The sequence below is a fragment of the Mirounga leonina genome, unplaced genomic scaffold, assembly GCF_011800145.1.
Source record: "Mirounga leonina isolate KUSES-001 unplaced genomic scaffold, KU_Mleo_1.0 Mir_176, whole genome shotgun sequence".
Classification (NCBI taxonomy): Eukaryota; Metazoa; Chordata; class Mammalia; order Carnivora; family Phocidae; genus Mirounga; species Mirounga leonina.
This window is the reverse complement of record NW_023270454.1, coordinates 40,894,488-40,921,742: the sequence shown is the minus strand read 5'-3', so window position 1 is coordinate 40,921,742 and position 27,255 is coordinate 40,894,488. Positions and strand designations below refer to the sequence as shown.

At 39.0% G+C, this 27,255-nt stretch overlaps 1 protein-coding gene across 1 annotated transcript in view; it reads right to left on the bottom strand.

Moving 5' to 3' along the window:
- The window catches only part of FREM3 (FRAS1 related extracellular matrix 3), an 83,526-nt gene that overhangs the window by 49,649 nt on the left and 6,622 nt on the right, over positions 1-27,255 (bottom strand). The window contains exon 2 of the mRNA XM_035023216.1: positions 26,825-26,914. Within this exon, the coding sequence (XP_034879107.1) occupies positions 26,825-26,914 (90 nt within the window). The remainder of the gene's footprint in view (positions 1-26,824; positions 26,915-27,255) is intronic.

Below are 27,255 nucleotides of genomic sequence, written 5' to 3'. Positions count from 1 at the left end.
TTCTTTCTTTCTTTCTTTCTTTCTTTCTTTCTTTCTTTCTTTCTTTCCTTTCTTTCTCTCTCCCTTCCTTCCTTCTTTCCTTCCCTCCCTCCCTTCTTTATCTCTTTCTCTTTTTCCCTCTTTCTTTCTTTACCTCTCTTTCTCTTTCTTTGCCTGATTGCTCTGGCTAGGATTTCCATTACTTTGTTGAATAGAAATGGTGAGAGTGGGCACCCTTGTCTTGTTCCTGATTTGAGAAGAAAAGTTTTCAACTTTTCACCATTGAGCATGATATTATCTGTGGCTTGTCATATATGCCTTTATTATGTTGAGATATGTTCCTGCTATGCTTAATTTGTTAAGACTATTTATCATGAATGGATGTTGGATTTTGTCAAATGCTTTTTCTGCATCTGTTGAGTTGATCATATGATTCTTTTCTTCCATTCTATTATTGTGACATACCACACTGATAGATTCATGTATGTTGAACTATCCTTGCATCCTTAGGATAAAGCCCATTAGATCATGGTACATGATCCTTTTAATGTGCTGCTGAATTTGGGTTGCTAGTATTTTATTGCATCTATATGTAGACACTGGCCTGTAGTTTTCTTTTCTAGGTGTCCTTTTCTCTGACACGCTTTTGAGGATAGGTAGCCCTTCTTGGAAGAGTTGAATACACTCATCACTTTTTATTTTCTATGACACTTTTTAACATGGCTCAGAGTACCTACATTAGAAAGCTGTATACAAATCTTCATCTCGCCTTGTCTGTCATTGCATAGGAAACTATATATGAAGTACACGATTCATACATGACCTCCATGCACTAGCAGAACTGCTCCAGTTTATTTTCTGGCAAATCAAGGTTCTGTGTTCACATGGGTTAGCATCTTTTTTTGCTTCGTTGGGTAAGTTTTAGGACCAGTTCATGGGACTTGCATAACATTTAGAACAAAACAACCAGTCGTTAAAATTGAACAAACCAATCTATGGCATCTACTTTCATGGCTTGGGCTTGGCAAAACAGGAAGCTAGTTGGACATATTCTATACACACTAGTTATGCTTTTTCTATCCTTGTTCCTAATTATTGCTGTTGTCACGTCAATTGTTAGCAGAATCATCCATGTTGTTGTACAGCCACTATTCCAACTGTTCATACATCTGATGGTTACAGAACAGAAAGATCTGAAGGGACTCTGAGAAAGACAGTGATATTGGATAAAATTAGCCCCCCTCACCAAAATAGTGGTGTAGACCTGAAAATGTGATAATTTGCCTATCCTTCTGTAGTCACTGTATTTTGTCTGCATAGATGAAAATCAATAGGAGGGACTGTAAATGAACTATGTACGTGTAGCAGCTCTTGCCCAGGAGATATCCAAAGTGGATGCTGTACCTCCCACCGTTAGTTCTAACCATCCATAGCTGATAAACTGCTATGAATTTAAAGCACCCACTAGTTAAAGATGATCAATGACTGGTAGGCTAGTCTTCCAAGATCCCATGAACAATGGGACTTGTTGTAATCAGTTGTATCAGTACTACGGAATCATTTCACTTTCCCCTGTATGTAGGCTGTGGTCCTTAATTAGTACACAGTGAGCTTCCCCTTTCTGGGATACATGGGTCCCTGACTCTTCCTCTTCAGTGAACCATGCTGAATTTCCTCATTGATATGTACCTCTTTGCCTAGCAAGTCAGCAAACTCAGTGTTCATTTATTTGACCACTGCAGTAGTCTCAGTATTTCTGTATTTCTTTTAATAATCTTCATATATTTGGTATATATATTATTCACTATGTAAATAAGAAATAATTTTATGGTAGTGGTTTTTCTTTTCTTTTCTTTTCTTTTTTTTTTTTTTTTTGGCCAGGTAAGTAATATAACTCCACAGTGTTAAACGAGGACTTAAAAGAACAATAGGATTCTTAAGTGGTTTTTAAAACACATCCCACTCCCACCCCTTCTAACATATTGCTAGTTTTCCTCCAGTTGTCACACACTCTAGAAGCAAAGAGTTAATGTTCATCATTAGACAATTTCTCTATCATTTGCTAAATTTCTTTAAGCATTTGGCTTGCTGTACATGAATTGAGCAAGATAGAAACTTTTGATTTCCTATGAGCTCAGTAGGAGTTCAGAGGATGGGTGAAAACATACCTTAAAAAAGATCGACATCCCAATTCTCAAATACCAAATACTTCAGATAAGATGGCTTAGAGTTTCACTGGAAAGTATCTGACACCTATGATCGGGATGTGCAAATTCAGAGACACAGCACAGGAGGCTGGCACCTGGAGGGCCTTAGAATTCATTTACTAACAGAGGGTAACTTTGCTTTCATTTCAGTGGGGACTGATTAGTAAAGCGGTCAACTAAAATACTATACATCTGTTTCTTTTATTCACGAGTTCATTTGACCCTCAAAACAACCGGTTTCTATATTAATCAGAATTGTGAGCACCCAATAAGGACATTAGAAAATCCTTTAGCCTCTGAGAAAGAAATAAAAGCCATCCTAAATTCAAGTCTATTTCTCTCTATACTTCTTAGAAGATAAAGGAGGAGAGGAAGGTACAGATGGTATAAGGCAAAGGGATCCATTAAGCACTGAATGGAATTGTGTTCTTTAATTCAATATTATCATAATTTCATTTCAATGGACTAGTTCTTAGTGCTACATTTATTTTAGTCTCTGAAGAACTAATGGTTTAAATTTTTTTTCTATCTTTTGTATTTTTGCATAAGTCCCCAGCTGCATATAGCATCTCTCCATTTTGTGCTTAATGTTAAATGTTGCCAGTTTCCTCTCTGTTTATTTGGTTTTTCTGGTGTGCTCTAAAGACATAATTTTAAAAATAATTAAACCGTTCCTTCAAATGGACTTTTTGTTCCCTTTAGAAGAAAAGAATAACACATAAGGGCTTTAAAAGCCATAATGAAAACAATGAATCGTGGATCACTACATCAAAAACTAATGATGTATTGTATGGTGACTAATATAACATAATGAAATAAAATTTAAAAAAGAAAGATTACAGTTAGGATATCAAAAAAAAAAAGGCCATAATGAACAATAGAACTTAAAGTTGGAAAATTTAAGAATATAGTACAGATACAGAAATGAATCCCATTCAGCTCTCCAGATTCAGACCTAGTTTGTGATGACATGGCTACACGCATGAAGAAGGTCAGCATCATTGGTAAATATGGAACCCATTATGGCGCCTCTCTCGGGAAAATGGTGAAGAAAATTGAAATCAGCTCACCAAGTACACTTGCGCCTTCTGTGGCTAACCCAAGATGAAAAGATAAGCTGTGGGCTCTGGCACAGGAGTTCCTGCACAAAAACAGTAACCGGCGGTACCTGGACCCACAACAACCACCTTCTGCCATCATGGTAACGTCGGCCATCGGAAGACTGAAAGAGTTGAAACGCCAGTGGAAACCACTGTTTGAAACATTGCTATCCTATCAGAAATGAGTTAGTTTATGTAACAACAACAAAAAGAAAAAAGTAAAGGAAGGAAGGAAAAAAAGAGAGAAAAGGAAAGGAAAGAAAGGAAAGAAAAAAAGAAATCTCATTCAGTCCCTTTGGGGATTGTGAGTTGGACAGACTGAGATGAAGACCATGCATGCTTGCTATAATTCTGACACCGATTCCAATGTGTAATTTTCCAGGACTACCAAGCAATTCTCTGACACCAGCTGGGGGTCCTACAATTCAACTTACTTCCGACACTCTCTACCCTGAGATAGTATCCGGTCCCATAGGTTAAGGGCTCTGTCCCACAAGACTGCCCTCACTTTATTTTTTTATTGTTTAAAGATTTTATTTATTTATTTACTTACTTTGAGAGAGAGAGAGAGAGAGAGGGAAGTGGGGGGAGGAGGAGAAGGAGAGGGACAAGCAGACTCCCCACTAAATGCAGAGCCCAATGTGGGGCTCAATCTCACGACCCTGAGATCATGACCTGAGCCAAATCCAGAGTTGGATGCTTAACCTCTATTCTTTAATATTCTGGGCAAACCTTACCAGGTATTGGTGGTAAAACTGAAACACAGATGCTCTGACATAATTATTAGAGTGGTTCCTGTGTTCGTTTTCTACTGTCATGTAAAAATTGCCATAAACTTAGAAGCTGAATAAAACACACATACATTATCTTATAGTTTCGGTGGATCAGGAAGACAGACATGGCTTAGCTGAGTCCCTGGCTCAGGGTCTCACAAGACAGCAATCACAGTGATAGTTGGACTGCATCCTTATCCAAAATCTTGACTGGGAAGAATCTGCTTCCACACTGTTCTGTAGCGATAGATGCTTCTGGGATTTGTCCTGCATAACCGGCCACCTGGGCCTGCACGTACACAGGCAGGCTAAGGAATGTTGTTTGTGAGACTCATGCTGTGTGAATAACCTTGGGAACCTAGCTGTTTGAAATATATTATCTGGCCTCCAGGTCAGAATGGGCCCTTCTGTTTTGGATGCCAGGAGCCGTAAATCTTGTCTCACATCCCCTCCTGCTCCAGGCTGGGCTGGCCCCACCAGAATGGAATCTGGGAGGGGAGGCAGACACACATAGCCCAGACTCCTTGAAAATCTAGAAACATGATAACACAGAAATGCAGCTTGCTCCTAACTGCACATAAGTGAACAAATGTTTGATTTCAGAGCCTGTTATTTGCCCTATACGTACAGCCCTTATGGGGACGGTCAGTTGGAAGTCTCACCTGACGGGGGGACGCTCCGTGCAGGCCCAGGCCTCTCAGTCAGGACTCCAGCCGAGCTAACGAGGTTGGGTGCTGGAAGTACCCAATTTGATGTAACTGCCTTATTCTCGTTTCTTGCCTACTATTACCTTCATCTATGTGTAGATTCCTTTCTTCTTCTGTTTCTGTTAGGTTTATATAATAATAATAAAGTTTTCTTTCCTTTTCAAAACCCAAACAAGGCTGTTGTGAATCTTTTGTTCAGAACACAAGCTCATTCAGAGTATTGACAAAATTCATTTTCCTGTTCTTGTGTGGCTGAGAGTCCCAGCTTCTTACTGGCTATTGGCTGGATGCTGCCCTCAGCCTCTCAAGGCCTCCTGAAGTTTCTTGCAGTGTGGGGCTTCCAACAGGTAGTTTGCAATGTGGCCATTTGTTTCTTTAAGGCCAGCAGAGAATCTCTCTAGTAGGGGCTAGCAAGATACACACTGATTTAAATTCAGACTTCAGAACAACAAATCAAAAAATCTTTTGTCTACAAATTAACATTTAGGAACTTGGAGTGAAATGAAAAAAGTAATAAAATGATTGTTGGTAACAATAAAAGGACGCGATAAATTAGAGTGGATCCAATTCTTTCGAATCTTTTAGCTGTACTTACTTTCCATTAAATGCGGCTCATGTTTTGCCATATAATTTATAACCAGGTTCTTCCTAAACAACTGTGAGTAAAGCAATGCCGTCCACTCATCTGCAGTGGCCCTTTTCTCATTGGCATTTGAAACTCCTGCCAAAGAGAGGGAAAACTCAACTTTCCTAAACTTGCCATACAACCACCCTTCAAGCAGTATTTCCGAACTGGGGTTCTTTCTAGGATACCATACTTCTTTGCGGTGAACTGTGCTGGGTATGCTGGGCCTTGTAATGAAACAGGTCAGAGTTAGAGAGATATGTAAATGAAGGAATCAGAGCATGCAGGGAGGAATGGCTGGTGGGAATAGTCCTAGTGGAGCTGTTCCCTCCATTTTTTAAAATATTGTTATTAACATATAATGTATTATTTGTTTCAGGGGTATAGATCTGTGATTCATCAGTCTTACACAATTCGCAGCGCTCACCACAGCACATAACCTCCCCTGTGTCCTTCACCCAGCCACTCCATCCCTCCCACACCCTTCCACTCCAGCAACCCTCAGTTTGTTTCCTGATATTGAGAGTCTCTTATGGTTTGTCTCCCTCTCTGGTTTCGTCTTGTTTCATTTTCCCCTCCCTTCCCTTGTGATCCTTTGTCTTGTTGCTCAAATTCCTCATATCAGTGAGATCATATGATACTTGTCTTTCTCTGATTGACTTATTTCGCTTAGTATAATACCCTCTAGTTCCATCCACGTCATTGCAAATGGCAAGATTTCATTTTTTTGAAGGCTGCATAATATTCCACTGTATATATGGACCACATCTTCTTTATCCATTCATCTGTTAATGGACATCTGGGCTCTTTCCATAGTTTGGCTATTGTGGACATTGCTGCTATAAACATTGGGGTGCACATGCCCCTTCAGATCACTACATTTGTATGTTTGGGGTAAATACCCAGGAGTACAATTGTTGGGTCATAGGGAACTCTATTTTCAACTTTTTGAGGAACCTCCATACTGTGTTCCCTCCATTTCTACACCAGGTGGTCCAGGCAGGGAACCGAGTCTTGGGGGCAGAGGCTGTAGCTAGGACCTATAGAGACCTGTCAGAGACCCCTTCCAAATATCCCAGTTATATCGTACACCAGCAGGTTCCTGGTTAGGGCTTTTTTCCTAACAAATGTGTTCACAGGAGAGAAAAATTGGAGCTGCAAAGGAAAATCAATTTAAAGCTTGAAAGGTGAAATTGTGTAGAAAAAAAAATCACCCTTTCATGCTTAATTAATCACAGAAAATGTATCTGCCAGCATGCAGCCATTTTATCAGAAAACAGCCCAGGTGAAACAGTTACGGAAATGGCATTACCAATCCCAACATGGTCACACATGAGCAAACGAGAGAAGAGAAACATTGTAGGAGGACAAAACTGTCTTCAGTGGTTCATAAAATTGGAGTGTTTTACATCTAGAGAGTACTCTCTCATGAATATCTCCTCAGGGCTCTAAAATTAACATTTGGGAGGGTTTCTAATTAAAATGTTTTGGTTAACTTAACTTTTGAACCAAAAGGCAAAGGTTTAATGTTTGTGAAATGCTCTGCAGTCCTAAGGTTGAAGGTTGTAGCTGGTAGTTTTAGATCTTTCATTTTGAGCAAGAGATAAGAGAACTCTCTGGCATCTGAGAAGTTTTAAATTAAAGAAACTATACACTTGTTAAAACCGTTATTTCTCAAACTTATTCGAATACAGGATTTTTGCTTTTTTCTTTTAACACAACATCTTTTTTTTTTTAAGATTTTATTTATTTATTTGAGAGAGAGAGAATGAGAGAGACAGAGCATGAGAGGGGGGAGGGTCAGAGGGAGAAGCAGACTCCCTGCCGAGCAGGGAGCCCGATGCGAGACTTGATCCCGGGACTCCAGGATCATGACCTGAGCTGAAGGCAGTCGCTTAACCAACTGAGCCACCCACGTGCCCTAACACAACATCTTTTAACAACTAGTTCTACGGGATTCCATTCAGGAAGTACCACTTAAATTATTTTGAAGTCATGTCACACCATATGTAAAAAAAAATTCATTCCATCAGTGCTTCTCAAACCTCACACCAAAATAACCCTAAGGACCTATCATAGTGAACTTGTCCTGAGGAGGGGTGAGAACTAGGGACCTGGCGCATAGCTGTAGGCCATGAGCTTTGAAGTCTTAGAGATATCTTAAAACTTCCCTGTGAATTCTGTAGTCTGTTTCATAATAGAAAAACTTGTGTGTTAATTGAAAGTAAAACTCTGCTCAGGGGATCTGTGCCCAATTTACTGAGTCTTCTCACATGCCCCCTAGCTCAGGGACACAAACCCTGTATTAATGTTGGGTATCACTTGCAATGAGCATTATTGAAGTTATGAAGTCTCTAAGGAAAAGAGACTACAATCTTAGGTTACTGAGCCTCTCTCATGCACTGCACTACAGATTTCTCACCCTGTTATAAGTACAAACTTGAAACAACTGATTTGTGCACACTTAAAAAGTGCCTAGCCCTGGGGCGCCTGGGTGGCTTGGTCGGTTAAGCGACGGATTCTTGATTTCAGCTGAGGTCATGATCTCAGGGTCCTGGGATCAAGCCCTGCGTAAAGCTCCACACTCAACAAGGAGTCTGCTTGAGGATTGTCTCTCCCTTTGTCCCTCCCCCCACCTCTCAAGTAAATACATAAATCTTAAAAAAAAAAAAAAAAAAAAAAGCCTGGCCCTAGCATGTGTTTTCAAAAGAAATTCAAGTGATTTCCTATTAGTTGACAATCATTATTAGTCTTCCAACTGAAATAAAGTGTTCCTCAAGGCATCAATGACAGCACATATTAAGCCCTGGGTTCTTTTTTTTTTTTTTTTGAAGATTTATTTATTTTGAGAAAGAGAGAGAGCACATGTGCATGTGAACCGGGAGAGGGGCAGAGGGAGAGGCAGAGAATCTCTAGCAGACTCCCTTCTGAGCACGGAGCAGCATGCAGGGCTCAATCCCACGACCCCGAGATCATGACCTGAAATCAAGAGTTAGTTGATCAACTGACTGAGTCACCCAGACACCCCTCCCCTCGCCCTGGGTTCTTACAAGTTAGAAGACTTCCACTCCTAGGTATATACCTGAGAAAAATGAAAACATACATCCACACAAACACTTGCTCATGACTGCTCCTAACATTATTCATAACATCCAAAAAGTGGAAACAAGCCAAATGTCCATCAGTTGATGAATGGATAAATAATAAGTGGTATATCCATATAACAGAATATTATTCATCCAAAAAAGGAGTGATGTACTGATATATGCTACAATGTGGATGAACTTTGAAAACATTATGCTAAGTGAGAGAAACCAGACAAAAGACCACACATTCCATGATTCCATTTATATGAAAAGTCCCCCATAGGCCAATCTACAGAGACAGAAATAGGTCAGTGGTTGGCAAGGCCTAGAGTGGGGAAGCAGGCTGGGGAAAATGAGAGGGAATGCTGGTAGGTATGGGATTTTTTTCTGGGGCAATGAAAATGTTAGAAAACTAGATTGTGGTGATGGTTGTATATCCTGGGAATGTATTAAAACCCCTGAATTGTATACTTTAAATGGGTGAATTATATATGAATTATGTCTCCACAAAGGTATTAAAATATTGTATTTACATTTCATATATTTTTATGTACTTATATTTCATGCAAATAAATAGATTTTGCAAAAAAAACCCACAAAAACTAAGGGGCAGGGGAAGCCCCAGGAGTGGCTGATTATATTCAACAACGCAGAACGTGAAATAGCAGGGAATTGTTTAGCGCTTTACAGATTTTCTGCTGTTTGCAATTAAAGGCACAAGGGAAAACCAAGCTGTATGTATTCAATCCACAAAATGAAATCCAACAGGAGATACTAGAATTATTTCATACCTTGACTGTTTATTGCACCAAATGAATCACATTTTACATTCCCTTAGTCATATTCAATTATACTGTAAACACATTCACATTTATCAAGTAACATATTAATCACATATGTACTTGTTTGTGTAATAATGGTTCTCAGAAAGCTTAAGCCTTCTTTTCTCCATAAAGTAGGTTAACGTGAATGAAAATTCTTGAACTGCTTTCCATAAGAATAATCCTCCTTAGACCTACTAAGATCATGCTGGATATCCAATAGATTTTAATAAAGCAGTTAACAACATTCTTATAATTTTTAAAAAGATTTTATTTATTTGTCAGAGAGAGAGAGAGAGAGCACAAGCGGGGGAGCAGCAGGCAGAGGGAGAAGCATGCTCCCCTCTGAGCAAGGAGCCCGATGTGGGACTCAATCCCAGGGCCCTTGGATCATGACCTGAGCCGAAGGCAGATGCTTAACCAACTGAACCATCCAGGCGTCCCAAGCAGTCTTATAATTTTAGGGCTAGAAGGGCCCTTGGAGATGAATAATTCAACTTCTTCATTTTTCAGAGGAGGACCAGCATTCCATCAGGGAACTAGCAAGCACTCAAGTGTTCTGATTCCCAGGCTTGTACTTTTCTGCTAAGCTTATCTCCAAGTGGGTAATTGATGATAGCAACGATGACACTGAATAAGGTTTTAACTAGTTCCTGAGGCACTGATCTCAATCACAGTACTTTTCAGTTGTATAGTTTATAAAGGGCTTTCACAAACATAATTTATTAAGAGTCTCATCACATCCCAAGAACCAGACAGAAATCAGTGTCTCTCTTGTGGACAGAGGTTCAAAAAGGCGATAAAATTGGCCCAAGGCCATAGGGCTGGTAAGTACTGGCTCTGGAATGATAACTTGACACTCAATATTTTCCAAGCAGAACTCATTATTCCTTGCCACCAGGTCACCCAGGTTCTCATGTTAGAAATCTGGGCATCACTTTGCTTTAGGTAATACAAACAGATTTTATTGAACTCTTCACAAAGTGACCAGTCTCCTTTAGGAGAACTGCAAAATGGGGTGGAGGGCAAGTTTTTTGTTCTTGTTTTAAAAGATTTTATTTATTTATTTATTTATTTATTTATTTATTTATTTATTTATTTATTATTTAATTTATTTATTTAGCTAGCAGGGGGAGGGGCAAAGGAAAAGGGAGAGAGGGCATTCTTAACAGACTCCACACTGATTCCGGAGCCCGACCCAGGGCTCAGTCTCACTACCCCTGACATCATGACCTGAGCCAAAATCAAGAGTTGGATGCTTAAGCAACTGAACCACCCAGGTGCCCCAGCAAAAAGCTTTTATAGGATAATGACCAAGGAATAGGGCACCTGGGTGACTCAGTTGGTTAAGTGTCTGCCTTTGGCTCAGGTCATGATCCCAGGGTCCTGGGATAGAGCCCCATGTCCATCATCCACTGGGCTCCTTGCTCAGGGGGGAGCCTGCTTCTCCCTCTCCCTCTGCCCCTCCCCCTCACTTGTGCGCTCTCTCCCTCTCAAAATAGATAAATAAAATCTTAAAAAAATAAAACAGTGTTTAAGAATAAAGACCAAGAAAGAAACAAATAAAGAATATCTAATTGGCTGGGCCATGTAGTCAACCTTTTTTGGGGTGAGAAGGCCCAGAGTTGGCTTGGTATTTGGAGACTGGATGCTTTGGGTACACTGCGTTTCTGGTCAAGCGGAGCATTTGCAGGGACATGGACGTTATCTAAGTTTCGGTTCCCTGATGTGGCACCCTGGGCAGAAGCAGCTCCATCTTGGGCCTAGAAATTTATGTCAACAGTCTCCCCTTTTGATTATTCTCTTGACCATTCAAGAGGTTTGATCAAAGCTATCAGTCTTAGCGTGACTCTCGGTTACCATTGCCTCTTCGGGTCTCACTGTAGTTTGTACAAAAGGCAGTATTAATTAGGCTTGTATTCTTAGAGCTGGTTATGTTTTTCTGTTCTCTTTTGTTGTTCTAGTGGGAGACGGACCATCTGTTACGGGCCAATGGCTGCCCACATGCATTTAAAACTTCGAGAGAACACAGCATATCAGGGAGATAATAATAATTGTTAGAAAGAAAACACCAAGCATCACTCTTGACTTCCTTTCCTCCTTACTCCCTCAAATTCAAGAACTGTCCATTCTAGCTCCTACAAATTAAAAAAAATCTATCCACTTCTTTCCACACTTATTGCTACCAGTTAAGGTTATACCAACCTTATTTCTCACTTATTTTCCTTCAATCTCTTCCTTTCTACTTTTGTTTCTACCTGTGGTCTATTCTCTATAATGCAAAGTTTTGTGCACAGAGTGCCTGGTAATCATCTCACTACTCTGTCTGAACTTTTACTGTTTTTTTGTCACCTTCAGGATACAGTCTGTTGACACATTTAGAACATCTTTCCTGGTCTGGAGCCTGCTCATTGCTTCAGCTCCCACCACAGCCCCTGCTCTCTGGTCTATGTGGTCAGAGAGAGCTCACAGCAGTACCCAAATTTCCTCTGCTCTTTCTTGCCATTATATCTGTCTTTTCTTTCTTTCTTTCTTTCTTTTTTAAGGTTTTATTTATTTGAGAGAGAGAGCAGGAGGCAGGGAAGAGGGAGAGGGAGAAGCAGACTCCCTGCTGAGAAGGGAGCCCCATGTGGGGCTCTATTCCAAGACCCCAGGATCACAACCCGAGACGAAGGCAGATGTTTAACCAACTGAGACACCCAGGTGCCCCAGCTGACTCTTAATATAGCATTTACCCTGCCTTTTTTAAAAAAAAAATAGATTTTATTTATTTATTTGAGAGAGAGAGAATGAGAAAGAGAGAGAGAGAGCACGAGAAGGGGGAAGGTCAGAGGGAGAGGCAGACCCCCTGCTGAGCAGGGAGCCCGATGCGGGACTCGATCCCGGGACTCCAGGATCATGACCTGAGCCGAAGGCAGTTGCTTAACCAACTGAGCCACCCAGGTGCCCTACCCTTATGTCATAAGGCTATTAAAAAAAGAAATTTCCGATAGTAATCGCCACCAAAATTTCAAAGTAATGATGAATATAAAGGATACTTTGACATCTCTACACTTCCTAGAATTTGATATTAAAATATCTGTTATTTCTACTGGTTACAAAGCCACAAGGGCTGCCGGTCGTGTTGTCATTTGTTACCTACATTTATAATTGGGGGGAAAGCTGTATTTTAGGTGGAGGTTAGTAAAAATAAAGATAACATTTTTTTTTCATTCAAGTTCACTGAGCGTCTGAATTCTATCTATAGATCTCTTGGGTTAAGATCTACAGATTTATTTTACTGAAAAGAAACTACAAAGGAGAAAAACTGGATTTGCCTTTGATGTCTTTAATTCATCTACATACATAATTCTGGCCACTGAGACTCTGATGCGGGGCAGCATTTATTCATTTAAAAAAAGGAAATGGGAAATCTATTACAAGTCTTCCCCCAAATAATCATTGAACTCCAGCAGTTCTTTGCAGTCACTTAAAAAGACTAGGAAGTCATTGTCTCAAGAAACCTATTATCTTTTCTCTTAATGCTGTGCCAGCTGGTGCATATTCCACTTTCATCACAGGAAGCAGAGAAACAGCCATTTTCAGTCTATCATAATTGCTTCCACAGAGGACCCAACTGGCTGTCTCCTGAACAAAGATGCTTCCAGCTGTAACTTGGCCAACTCCACCAAGGGCCTGTCCTGAGCACGGGGGAGTACCCGCCCTGATGATTAAAGAGAGGACAGCTAGTTGGGGTACCTGGTTGGCTCAGTGGGTTAAGCGTCTGCCTTTGGCTCAGGTCATGATCCCAGGGTCCTGGAATCAGGCTCCCTGCTCAGCCGAGAGCCTGCCTCTCCCTCCCCTTCTGCCTGCTGCTCTGCCTACTTGTGCTCTCTCTATCTCTCTATCAAATAAATAAATAAAATTTTTAAAAAAATGAGAGAGAGAGAGAGGATGACTAGCTCCTTGAAGCTCATGCAAATGAAACTTTTTACATGGCTGAGCTCAAAGGGATTCAATTTCCCTCCCTTCAGTATGATTTTATTTTCTAGCAGATGTTTCCAATGTTCTTGGCTTCTTTGGGTAGACATCATAACACCTCGTTCTGTTTCAGAAAATTTTTACTTCTAACCATAACGAATTGCACACCTTCCCCAGCACATTTATTAAATATAACTAAGGTTAGGTATTAAGAACGTTCTCATTATGAGATGTAGGGATTGCTTTAATAACTGTATTGCTATCCTTTTTCAAACACTTTTAAAATAAATACACCAAAGGATATTATGTTTTCTGGAAACTGTCTCAGAGAATGGAAAAGAAGGCATAAGGAGGATTAAATAATGTAAATAAGGTCACAGGTGGAATATATTGTGCGGCTGGGAAAAAACCAAGGGGAATATGATGAGCATCCAGAACTAATTCTATAAGGTGTGCAGAAGAAATTAAAAGCAAATGAGGGAAATAAAAGGCATCCAAATCAGCAAAGAAGAATTCAAACTCTCACTCTTTGCAGATGACATGATACTCTTTGTGGAGAACCCAAAAGACTCCACCCCAAAACTGCTAGAACTCATACAGGAATTTAGTAAAGTGGCAGGATATAAAATCAATGCACAGAAATCGGTAGCATTTCCATACAGCAACAACAAGATAGAAGAAAGAGAAATTAAGGAGTTGATCCCACTTACAACTGCACCCAAAACCATAAGATACCTAGGAATAAATCTAACAAAAGAGACAAAGAATCTGTACTCAGAAAACTATAAAATACTCTTGAAAGAAATTTAGGAAGACACAAAGAAATGGAAAAATGTTTCATGCTCATGGATTAGAAGGACAAATATTGTGAAAATGTCTATGCTACCTAGAGCAATCTACATATTTAATGAAATCCTTATCAAAATACCATCCACTTTTTTCAAAGAAATGGAACAAATAATCCTGAAATTTGTATGGAACCAGAAAAGACCCCGAATAGCCAGAGGAATGTTGAAAAAGAAAAGCAAAGCTGGTGGCATCACAATTTCGGACTTCAAGCTCTATTACAAAGCTGTCATCATCAAGACAGCATGGTACTGGCACAAAAACAGACACATAGATCAGTGGAACAGAATAGAGAGCCCAGAAATGGACCCTCAACTCTATGGTCAACTAATCTTCGACAAAGCAGGAAAGAATATCCAATGGAAAAAAGACAGTCTCTTCAACAAATGGTGTTGGGAAAATTGGACAGCCACATGCAGAAGAATGAAACTGGACCATTTCCTTACACCACACACAAAAATAGACTCAAAATGGATGAAAGACGTCAATGTGAGACAGGAATCCATCAAAATCCTAGAGGAGAACACAGGCAGTAACCTCTTCAACCTCAGCTGCAGCAACTTCTTCCTAGAAACATCGCCAAAGGCAAGGGAAGCAAGGGCAAAAATGAACTATTGGGACTTCATCGACATAAAAAGCTTTTGCACAGCAAAGGAAACAGTCAACAAAACCAAAAGACAACCGACAGAATGGGAGAAGATATTTGCAAATGACACATCAGATAAAGGGTTAGTATCCAAAATCTATAAAGAACTTATCAAACTCAACACCCAAAGAACAAATGATCCAATCAAGAAATGGGCAGAAGACATGAACAGACATTTTTCCAAAGAAGACATCCAAATGGCCAACAGACACATGAAAAAGTGCTCAACATCACTCAGCATCAGGGAAATCCAAATCAAAACCTCAATGAGATACCACCTCACACCAGTCAGAATGGCTAAAATTAACAAGTCAGGAAACGACAGATGGTGAGGATGTGGAGAAAGGGGAACCCTCTTACACTGTTGGTGGGAATGCAAGCTGATGCAGCCATTCTGGAAAACAGTATGGAGTTTCCTCAAAAAGTTGACAATAGAGCTACCCTACGACCCAGCAATTGCACTACTGGGTATTTACCCCAAAGACACAAATGTAGTGATCCAAAGGGGTATGTGCACCCCAATGTTTATAGCAGAATGTCCACAGTAGCCAAACTATGGAAAGAGCCAAGATGTCCATCAACAGGGGAATGGATAAAGAAGATGTGATATATACATACACACATACACACAATGGAATATTATGCAGCCATCAAAAAACCCTGAAATCTTGCCATTTACAACGACATAGATGGAACTAGAGGGTATTATGCTAAGTGAAATAAGTCAATCAGAGAAAGACAAGTATCATATGACCTCACTGATATGAGGAATTCTTAATCTCAGGAAACAAACTGAGGGTTGCTGGAGTGGTGGGGGGTGGGAGGGATGAGGTGGCTGGGTGATAGACATTGGGGAGGGTATATGCTATGGTGAGCGCTGTGAATTGTGCAAGACTGTTGAATCATAGACCTGTACCTCTGAAACAAATACATTATATGTTAAAAAAATAAAAGAAGATAGAAGGGATAAATGAAGGGGGGGAAAGGAGGGGGGGACAAACCATGAGAGACTATGGACTCCGAGAAACAAACTGAGGGTTCTAGAGGGGAGGGGGTGGGGGATGGGTTAGCCTGGTGATGGGTATTAAAGAGGGCACGTTCTGCATGGAGCACTGGGTGTTATACGCAAACAGTGAATCGTGGAACACTACATCAAAAATTAATGATGTAATGTATGGTGACTAACATAAAAAAAAAAAAAGCAAATGAGGAAGAAAATGAGGATAGAAGGTGAAACAAGAGGTAGAAAGAAGAAGAACATCAAAGCCAGAAACCGGAATACCAGAGGCATCACTAACAATGATTTGGAGGCTCCATGGGTCCCTCTGCTTATGCCACCCAGTGGAACAATACATTCCCGCGTTCACTTTCGTAATCTATTGTCAAAAAAGAAAGTGAAAGCCAAACATTCTCCTGGCACACCTAATGCACAACATTCTAATAACACACCTAACGAACAAAACACTGTGATGCTTGATCATTTGGGCAGTTATCCCTTACCCTTGAGCTTGGCTTGAGATTTCAAGGGGCAGAAGTCACACTGCTACTGACTTTCTGGTTTTGTGTTACTGCAAGGGCACAACCTCGGAAACCTGACCGGGTTAAGCACCGCGTAGGTTTAGCATATTTTACCACCTGGTTTCCTGCTAATGAGGGCAGGGTTTGATACACAGTCTGAGCTTCTTACATATGTTTTGTTTCTCTGTCAGTTTCTCATAAATTTGGTCTGAGAGTGTGCAGATGGATATATGCATATGCATTCCCACTTTTTGTAAATTACTTTAGGAAAGTCTGAATCACTATCATACATGGAGACAATGTGTCTGTGTCCTGAGAGACAATGATGAGCAAAACGTCCGGCAGCTCGACTTATTTGAAGCTCGGTCAGAATGCAATCTGTAGATAATTTTTCTATTAAGAATATTGTCTTCAGTGACTCTAGTCATTCAAAACTACAGATGAGTCATCTGACCTAAGTTGAAACAGTGATTTCTGATTCCTAAACGTGGCAATGGCATCCAGTCATTTGTGCTTCTTGCCTTCCTTTCCTTCCAAATATTTCCTATAATTTCTGCTTTAAATACCTTCTGCATTCCAGAGAAACATGTAATTTTTTTTTAAGATTTTATTTATTTGTCAGAGAGAGAGAGAGCAAGCAAGCACAAGCAGGGGGAGCAGCACGCAGAGGGAGAAGCAGGTTTCTCGCTGAGCAAGGAGCCCAATGTGGGACTCGATCCCAGGACCCTGGGATCAGGACCTGAGCTGAACGCAGATGCTTAACCGACTGAGCCACCCAGGCGTCCTGAGAACCATGTGATTTTTGGACAAAGGGTCAATCAATATGTAAGAATAATTTTAATACTGACTTAATTTCATAAGGATTAGGATTTTGCGATGGTCTTATCCTTCCATATGACTCCTTAGAATGTTCAAGTGCTAATAACATTAATAATAATTTCACTCAAGGTCACCAAGACTTAGCTTTTTTAAATCTATAAAATGGGAGATAATATCTATCTCATGATGGTACTGTGGAGATTAAATGAGAGGTAAGGTACTTAAATGTCTAGTATAACACCTGGGACCAGACAGATGTTCAATGAATGATGAGCCTGAATTTGAAGTCAGACTATTTTACTTTATCATCAAGAAGATCGATACATGTTAACTAGCCATTCCAAATGAGTCAAAATATTTTTCTCATTGTAGAGAGCTCTGTGTGTTCACCTATACCTCATAAACTAATATATATATATGTTCATATATACACATATGTATTTGTTTACTTATAATTATTTATTAGGTACATGTATTATGTACACAGAATTTAGGACCTAATCCTGAGGTTGTCTAGTTTTATTTTAAATTGATCCCTGAAGTGATTATTTAAGAGCCTGTTTATATAACACAAGGTAAAAACAGCTTTGCTGTTTTTAAGCAATAAATTCTCTTTTCAAGCAAGAAAATGTTTCTTAAATTGATGTATGTGGTAATGAGGTTATTTAGCAACTGGAAAATGAAAAGCAAGAGATACACATTAATGTGATCTAAATGAGACACTCCCTGAATATAGTAGGCATTGATTTACCAGTCGAGAATACTAAAAGAGCATCATTCATAGTATTTCTTTGCTTTCAAAAACATTTTCTCCTTTCATTAATCATCTTTGTGAAGTGTGATTATTTTCTTGTATCAGAGCTTTCCTAGGCTACTACATGCTCAACCTGGCTTCCTATTTTTATACATAGAATTGCACAGTTTAAAAAATAGATTTTGGTTAAATAATAAGCCTGTGTTTTATTTTATGGGGAGAAAAATATGAACAAAATGCTTTCATACAAATACTCAAAGATAAAGAGACCAAAGCCATTTTTCTTTGAGGTTATTTGCTGTGGATCATAATTTTTTAATCATCAACATTTTTTAATTTCGAAGTTTCTTCCCAAATTATCCACAACTAGGATCAATACTATTTTTTGAATCACAACTATAACTAAGCATACAGCCTCTACAAATCATAAAATGGATTTGAGATTTGGTCATTTTTTTCATGAATTTGTATTTATCCTGTTATTCAACCACCATGATTTGAGCACCTATCATATACCAGGTATTGTTGGGGAGCATATCAATTCTGACACAGATTATGATCAGGATTATATGATTTGATTGAGCATATCAACTTAATTAGCCAGATTATCTCCTCTTTTTCTTTGCCTGGCATACACAGCCCAAAATACAATTCTAAACAGCTTCCATTTACATAAAGATTAAAAATCAGACAATAAGTAAATAAAATTTAAGTTTATCTGCTATCTCCCAGACCTCCAGGACTTTAAACATTAATGGAAGACATAATTACAGCAAGACGTATGTGTGAGTGCTAACATTTGCTTATGTAAAAACAATTTTTGGTTTCATGTGGGATAGGACTATGGATGGGAACAGGAGAGAACTTTGCTTTTTATTTTATACTCTTTGGTACTATTTGAATATTGTACTCTTTACACTATTTTGTACTATTTGAATATTTGTACTGTTTGTGCACGTATTATTTTTAGTTTTAAAAAATGTGGCCGAAAACATTAGGGATGTTTTAGCACCAACAGAATAAAATGGAGAACAGAAACTCATCTGAAAATTATTTCACTTTTACCTCAATATCTGGAGAACTTTTATCTCAAATCCCCACCTAATTTTCTATGTGGAAACTAAGTAAGGAATTCTACTTGTTATTAAAGTATATGAAAAAGCAGCTATGTTTCTTAAGCATGGGCAAGCCGATGTCAAAAAATAAGGTGTGGGACTTATCTAGAAGTAGGAGGTTTAATAGTCAAGCACCCAGCACTGATATACAATGTTTTATAAAATGTTGTGACTTAGACTCAGCTCTGCCGGGTGTCATGTAAATGGATGAGGTTGCCCGTCTCTCTCATTGTCACCGTGCGGTGGTCCTCACGACCCCCAGTGAGGTCGTGACTAGTGAGCTAGTGAGCTAGTGAGCTAGTGAGCTAGAAACTAGCAAAACTTCTTTTGATCTGTACTCAGAGAAGCTGACCATCTTGGGGCAGTTCACTATACCTGTGACTTCAGACTTAATTCTAAATTGCAGACTTAATCCTTGCAAGTTCAGCATGACAGACCTTAAAAGCACCAGAAATAGAGACTCCTCCAGAGTCAGCCTTGGCAGAGACAAGGAAGCAAGAAATCTGGGGGGTTTCTGGGAGCACCTACCAGCAGAAAAGGCTTTGCTTGTTTTTTTTTTTTTGTTTTTTCCTTTGCTCATACTTTTTAACTTCTAAGGATTCATAGTTAATTTTGGAATAAACTGCTTTCACATTTTCTATCTGAACTACATGTCTGTCTTGGTACCCTCGTATGAGAAAGCCTTGTATGTCTGAAGCAACTATGAATTTAGGGAAAAGTTAGAATATTTTAGACATGCAAATATCCAGGTTAAGTCAGCATTTCCACTGCTAAGAAAAGGGATGCATCCACAACTGTAGGCCAAGAGTAAGTTCATGGCAGCATTGAAAATGAGAGAGAAAAAAATATAGCCACATATATGTAAGAACAATTTTTTTTATATAGCCATAAAAAATATTATGTAGCTGTCTAAAAAGGATAAAGCAGATAAGGTAGATCTGTTTGTGCTAGTTCAGTATATGTCTGGATATAACCTAGACGTACATTAAACAAAAGAAGGCAAGGCTCCGAGCCGAGCACAAAAAAATAATCTCTTTTGTGTAAATAAAAAGGATATACATCTATTTTCTGCTATGTGATTAATTTTCTTTTTGAAAGAAAACAGAAGGAAAGGGATTAGATATCAATGCACAGTTTAATTATTATGATTCTTTAACTATGTACATGTATTTATTTTTAAAAAATGTTTATAGCAAGTTATCTGGTGGAGGAATTACAGGCCATTTAAAAAATCTTAGGCTATTTATGTTAAAAATACCTATACAGTCAGGTATTTTAATGCAGAATTGTAGACTTAAAGCTTTCAGCTGGAAGTATAATTAGCAATGCTAAAAACAAGGCTTAAATAGTGTGCCATGAAGGTAGTTTTCAATATTGTTCCTTACCATTTTCCCATTTGTCGAATGCGTGCCTAAAAATGACTCAATAGTGGAGGTTGTGAAAAGGTGTCACCATTTCTAAAAGAATTACTTCGTAGCAAAATATTACTGTAGGACCGGTATACTCCAGGTGTGGCCTCCAAACAGAGATAGGACATATGGCTGAGGTGACTGTCTAGACAGCTTGTAAGGTGATCCAAATAGAAGTACCTCTTCCATTTTTCTAGAAACAATCGATGGTTTCAGCATGAAAGTGAGAAAACCAAATTAAATCACAAATGACACAAAGGGAAGGTTACCTGGCATATTTCACAAAGGAAAGGGGATGACATAAAGTTTTGCTTGCCCCAGTATGAGCCCACCCAACCTTCTAGCTTTTTCCTATACCTCGTGACTCTGACCTAATTCTTCCACAGATTGAACATGGGGACACTGGTGGTGAGCCTTGCCTGTCCCTCTAGCTGTCTGCTCCGGTACCTCTGGACCTGCCTTGCTTATAGCTTGCCCAAGAGTTAACAATTCATTTCTGGTCATGGTATGAAGGAATAATAGATACAAGGAGGAAGGACTCATGAGGGAAAGGGTCAGCAACAAGTATAACTGTTGATTCCTTCCTGCCTGAGAGGAACCCACCCTGATTCTCCTTTGTTTGGATTTTTAAATCTATGACATTATTAAGGGGGACATTTTTGAATTATTTATAAGCCAGAATAACATGTTTAGCCATTTAAATCGATATTGAACCGAGTTGGTTGTGACGTAGTCCAGTGTTCTTTTTTCTTAAATGGAAATTGCTTTTTTTTTTTCTGATAATAATGGTCATTGTAAAGCATTTACACAAGAAAATGTAAAGAAAATCAAAAGAAATAAAAACAACTTAAAATCCATCACTGCCATTATAAACCATTTTTAACATCTTGCTACATATACTTTAGACTTTTTCCTGTGCAAATATATATAAGCATGTATACATGAAAATGTGAACGTCCTTTACAACTTTACACAGCTTTCTACTTGGTTTTCTTTTTAACAATACATTGGGAACCTCTTTCCATATTATATATGGGTTTATTATGACATCATCCTGACGACTTGCAAAATGTTTTATAATCTTACTGCAGTTACACTTCTGCCGTATTATAGAAATATGTTGAATGTCTCTTCACTACATTGTCTCTTGGTTTCTCCTGAATTTGAATCCTTTGGCTGCTCATTTTTATCTATCTCTTCTGCATCCTGTCGGTCTCTGATTTTAACCCCAACTCTCTTCTTACCAGTGTTTTTCTTTAAAATTAACTTAGAATTGTTTGGGAAATAAGGGTAAATAGACTCCAACTAAGGGCTTCTTTGAGTCACGTGTGAAAATATCGGGCCACAGATTTTGAGTTAACTATTCAGAGACATTTTCTGCCTTGCTCTTGAATTCTTAGATGTGTTCTAGAGAGTTAAAGCCCTCAACAAGTTTGTTATTACCTTAACTGCATGGGCAGACTTACTGGACTTACGTTAGTTCTATCACTGGTCCTAAAAAAAACTTTTTGTTGCTCTTACTTTACTTTCATAACTTGCTTAAAAAAGACACTTCAGGGCACCTGGGTGGCTCAGTTGGTTAAGCAACTGCCTTCGGCTCAGGTCATGATCTTGGAGTCCCGGGATCGAGTCCCACATCGGGCTCCCTGCTCAGCAGGGAGTCTGCTTCTCCCTCTGACCCTCCCCCCTCCCATGCTCTTTCTCTCTCTCTCTCTCTCTCCCTCTCTCATTCTCTCTCTCAAATAAATAAATAAAATCTTTAAAAAAAAAAGACACTTCACCTACAAGGAAAACTGGTACTCATAGGGACCATGAGGCATGTATCAGGTTAAATTAAAAAAAAAATTCAAATATCAAAATTCATAGTGTTAATCAGATTGGTTTTAGACACTGAATAATTTAAGAGGAAATAAAACAATTTGTTTCAGGTCTTAAGGAGAATGTGAAATATCTGTAACACATCCCCAAACTAAAATTGTCTCACTCCCATATAATCATTTAGTGTGGCTTATTAGAAAGTATTGACTTAATGTTTCTGATGGTTCCTTTGTGTGGATCATTTTAATTCTTCAAGCCCACTTCTTCATCTTAAAATCTGAGATGATAATTTCTGTCTTACAAGTTATAGTAAAGGTCAATTGGAATAACATCTATAAAAACACTTTGTAGAAATATTAAGTGCTATATAAATTTAAGGTTATGTTATTATATGGCAAGTAGAACAGATCCATTCGGCATTACATATAGTAGAGATACGCAAAATTTCAAGACAAATCTATGAGTATAATGACTTACAGAGAGGAAGATGGATAACTTGACAGTATGCTTAATTGGTACAGTTCAGAGCTTTAGAAATCTAAAATGCATTCCCTATTCTACCAGTGGCTTTCACGATAAACTTGAACGTAATGAAATTTACCACCAATGTTGTAAAAGAGACGTCAATGGCCTTAGTCTGAGTTACTCAAAATTGATGATGCAGAAACAGATGGAACACACAAACTAGGTACATTGTAAACGATTTCCTTTTGAATTCCCAGTTCAGCCATGTACACAAATATAGGTGTGTGCATAACTATTGGAGAGGAAAGAAGAAAAGAAAACTCGTATTTATTGGGGAATTGATGGATGGTGGGTATCCTATTATATTTTGGGCATATGTTACTTCATTTAACTATAGCAGAGCAAAAAGAAAAAGGCACAATTGCTACAGGAAACGGGATGCGGATAGGCAAGGTATTCCTGTGCGCCCTGGCTCAGCGTGCAGTGGCAAAGCCCGGAACAGTGGGTCTGAGTTACTTCCTCTTCTTCCTTTGTCTCCTTAGTGGACTTTTTTTTTTCTTAGTGGGCTTCTAATACATATGAAATCAGTTTATAAGTGGACAGAGAAAACGATGAGAAGCCAAGAGTTCCAGGCAGTACCCTAATAAGATAATTCACCATAATAGTTTAAAAGTTGAATTTTGGGGGGTTCCTGGGTGGCTCAGTAGGTTAAGCGTCTGCCTACGGTCATGATCCCTGGCGTCCGGGAATCGAGCCCCACGTTGGGCTCCCTGCTCAGCTCAGAGGGGAGCCTGCTTCTCCCTCTACCCGCCGCTCCCCTGCTTGTACTGTCTGTCAAATAAATAAATAAAATCTTAAAAAAAAAAAGTTGAAATTTTTATATAATCAACTGATCTAACTATAGATTTTCAGGAATAAATTGTTACTTTTCTTTTTACCTGAAAAAAGAGAAATACAACACTTGGTATCTCAGCTGATAATTCTATCGTGTGCTTGCTTTGTGTCAGGCTCTCTTCAGTGCCTCGTGCATGTTGTTTCTTTAATGCTTGTGGTACTTAGGATGATGGCCCCCTAACGATGTCCATATCTTCATTCCCAGAACCTGTGTATGTATCACATGGAAAAAGGGACTCTGCAGGTGTGATTAAAGTTTCTGAGACGGAGACAGTATCCTGGATTATCCAGGTGAGCCCGATGTAATCACAGGGATTCTTGTAGGGAAAGAGGGAGGCAGGAGAGTTGGGGCCAGAGTGAAACAACACGAGAAAGACTGGACACTTTTGGCTTTGAATATGGAAGAATGGGACAGTTCCTAGAAGCTAGAAAGGGCAAGGACATGGGTTCTCCCCTAGAGACTTCAGAAAGGAAGGGAGCCTTGCCCAAACCTTGATGTTAGCCCAGTAAGAACCACTTTGGACTTCTGAACGACAGACTTGTCATTCTGGGTTGTTTTAAGCCACTAAATTTGTGGTAATTCATTGTAGCAGCAATGGGAAACCAATGAAATCCTCATAATAATCCTATGAGATACACACTATAATCATCTCCAATTTACAGAGGAGCAAACTAAAGCACAGTTTCTCAAAGATACACAACCACTAAATGGTGGCACTGGAGTCTGAGTGCAGTCAACCTGGTTTCAGAGCCTATGGATTGGAAACCTTCCTGCTATCAAGCTTGGGGTTCTAATAAATTGCAGCTCTGGAGTCATATTGCTGATATGTCCACCTTTAAGACCCCTGAGCTCATCTGAGGATGTGCCTAATACATAGTCCTAGCGGTAGGGCACAGTCTTCTTTTAATGCCTCGAAAGTTGGTACCACCACCACCACCAACACCAACAACAAATTCTACTTCAGCCCATTGGTAAAAAATGCATCCTTAGAAGTGTATCCAATTCCAAAAGCTTAAATAACTGGAAGCAGTACTTTCTGCTAGTGCTGTATGCTGTCAAGATAAAAATATTAATAAATTGTAAACTTATTCAACATTCCATTTGGGAAATATTTTAAAAATTGGGATATTTTATTTTTTATTATTTTTTAATATATATTTTTAAAGATTTTATTTATTTATTTGACACAGAGAGTGAGACAGCACAGCAGGGATAGCAGCAGGTGGAGGGAGAGGGAGAGGGAGAAGCAGGCTCTCTGCCAAGTGGGGAGCTTGAGGTGGGGCTCGGACCCAGCATCCTGGATCATGACCTGAGAGGCAGACACTTAACCAACTGAGCCACCCAGGCGCCCGCCCCCCACCCCCCCACAACTGGGATATTTTAAAAGAAAAGTTCAAGTTGGCTCTTGTAGAAAAATAAATTTATAAAATTTGAAAATACCTGACACGAAAATGTTTAAGCGAGTAATTCAACATTTGTGAGCTATCCCAAGAACAGTCAAAATGGGCAGATATGGCTCTGTGCAGGATACTCAGAAAACAACAAAAAAATCCAGGGAACAAATAACTGCATAAATATTGAATCAGCGTATGGACATCCAACTATGAGCAAATGTGTCCTCAAATATTTTGGAGTCCATGTTTGGTTATTATTATCACTTTAATTTACTAGGGGCTTCTTTGTGAGTTGAGAAAGTGCTGTCTTTGCCTTATTCCCTGACTTTTGTCCGTGGTTTTGGCATAATGAACAGAGGTAGTGTAGCAATCGTGCTTAAGAACCTTAGCTTTGGAATCTGCAATATCTGGGTTTGATTTCAGTTCACCTGCTTATTACCTGTATGACTTCAGGACAGTTAGTCAACCTTGGTGCCTTCATTTTAAAATGGGCATCATAATGTTTACCTCTTATTTTACAGTGAGGATCAGAAGTCATAATGTATATAAGCATTGCCTGGTCCACAGAAAGTACTCAAGAATGGTAGCAATATAAAATTCACATTTATCATCACAGACTGACTCTTGTTTCTGATGTTGCCCAGAAAGTATAGTGTCCAAGTCAGATACACATCTTTTTAGAATATCATCCTTCTAGAAAACAGAAAGAAAAATAGTCACTATAAACTATTTGAATCTCACATGTGCTTTACGTTAGTGAGTCAGTTTGGAAGGCTTAAATGTATCTTCATCTTTTTAGTGACTTTGGTCCTTGGGAACTTGGAGAATGAAGGAAAGATCAGATTTTAAACTTTAAGTGAGAAGATAGAGAGGAGGTGTCAGTGGTTTCCAGTGTAGTTTGTCTCATCAGAGGTGGAGAGGGGTGACTCATTATTAATGGGCATCTACTTTGTGCCAAATGCTTTACATATATTATCTCACTTAATCCTCTTGGCAGCCCTTTGGAAGTGGTATGAAGACCACCATTTTATACATTAGTGAAATCAGTCACAGAGAAGACCAGGTTACTTTTTTGAAGGTCACATAGGGTGGGCTGGGATTCAAACTCAGTATACTACACAGCCTTCGTATAAGACTGTTTTCCAAAACAGTCCTGAATGATGGCACACAATTGAGGAAGAAAACTGGAACACGATTGGCATGTTACTTACTAGGAATGAGTAATGATTTATACTGAAAGGTTATCGAGTGGCAAGCAGCACGCGGACATAAGTTTTGCAATTATTCTGTCATACTGCAAAATAATTTTTCTTTGACAACATAATCAGCCCATTCCTAGCTGAGTAGAGCACCTTCCATTAGCTCGTCACTTCCCATTATGCTACTTTGAGGACAGAGTAAACAGATACAGGTGCAGCGTACGCAGGCAATTTTTAGAGCAAGTTTTCCTCTATGCTGGTCAACCTATTTTTCACCGCATCCAGGAAGATTACAATTTGGAGATCAAGGAGCCACTAAGATTCAGTTCTGGGGCTGAAAATCCTCACAAAATCTAAAGGTGGACTTTCTAATTTGTTCCAGAATGACAGAAACCACCAGTCAGATTCTCAGAACCACCGGAAGAGATTGACTTGCCTATAGGATGTCACACATAATCTAGGTCAGGTAAAAAACTTCATATCTCATTATTGAAATTCCTCATTGCTTCCCCTTCCAAAACAGTGATTTGTCAAGAATCATTTGGCATAGGACTGCAAATAGAGCAAAAAGAATTCATTTGTTGGTACTCTGACATACACCGATTGTGATTACTGTGTAAATAATTTAATTTTTTTCAGTTTCATATTGATTTTAAATAACCAAGACTCCCTTTTAATGCTGACTTACCATTGTCTTCAACAGAGAAGTAGAAGATATCCTTTGTTTCTTTGCTGCCTTCATTCAAGACGTAACAGATCCTCCTTTCATCAATGTCAGCTAATAAAAGAGCAAGTATCACTCATCATATTGGCACAACAGAAAATGAGTATGTTAGGAACTTCAATGGGTTAAGGCATGGAAATACTACAATAAAGAAATTTTAAAATAATTAAATGCCTACAAATCTAACTTTTAAAAAAATGATTAAGTGAACATGAATCTAATTTTTTCTTAAAGTTACACTGGGAAAAATAGAACATTATTTAAAATTTTGTTACCGTGCTGTGTGTATGATCTGTAGGATCATCCCCAACAAGAAAGACATTCTAGTGATGCATGTTTTACAACATCCTCTATGGAAAATTGAGTCTATCTGGTTTAGGTCTTCTGCACAAGCC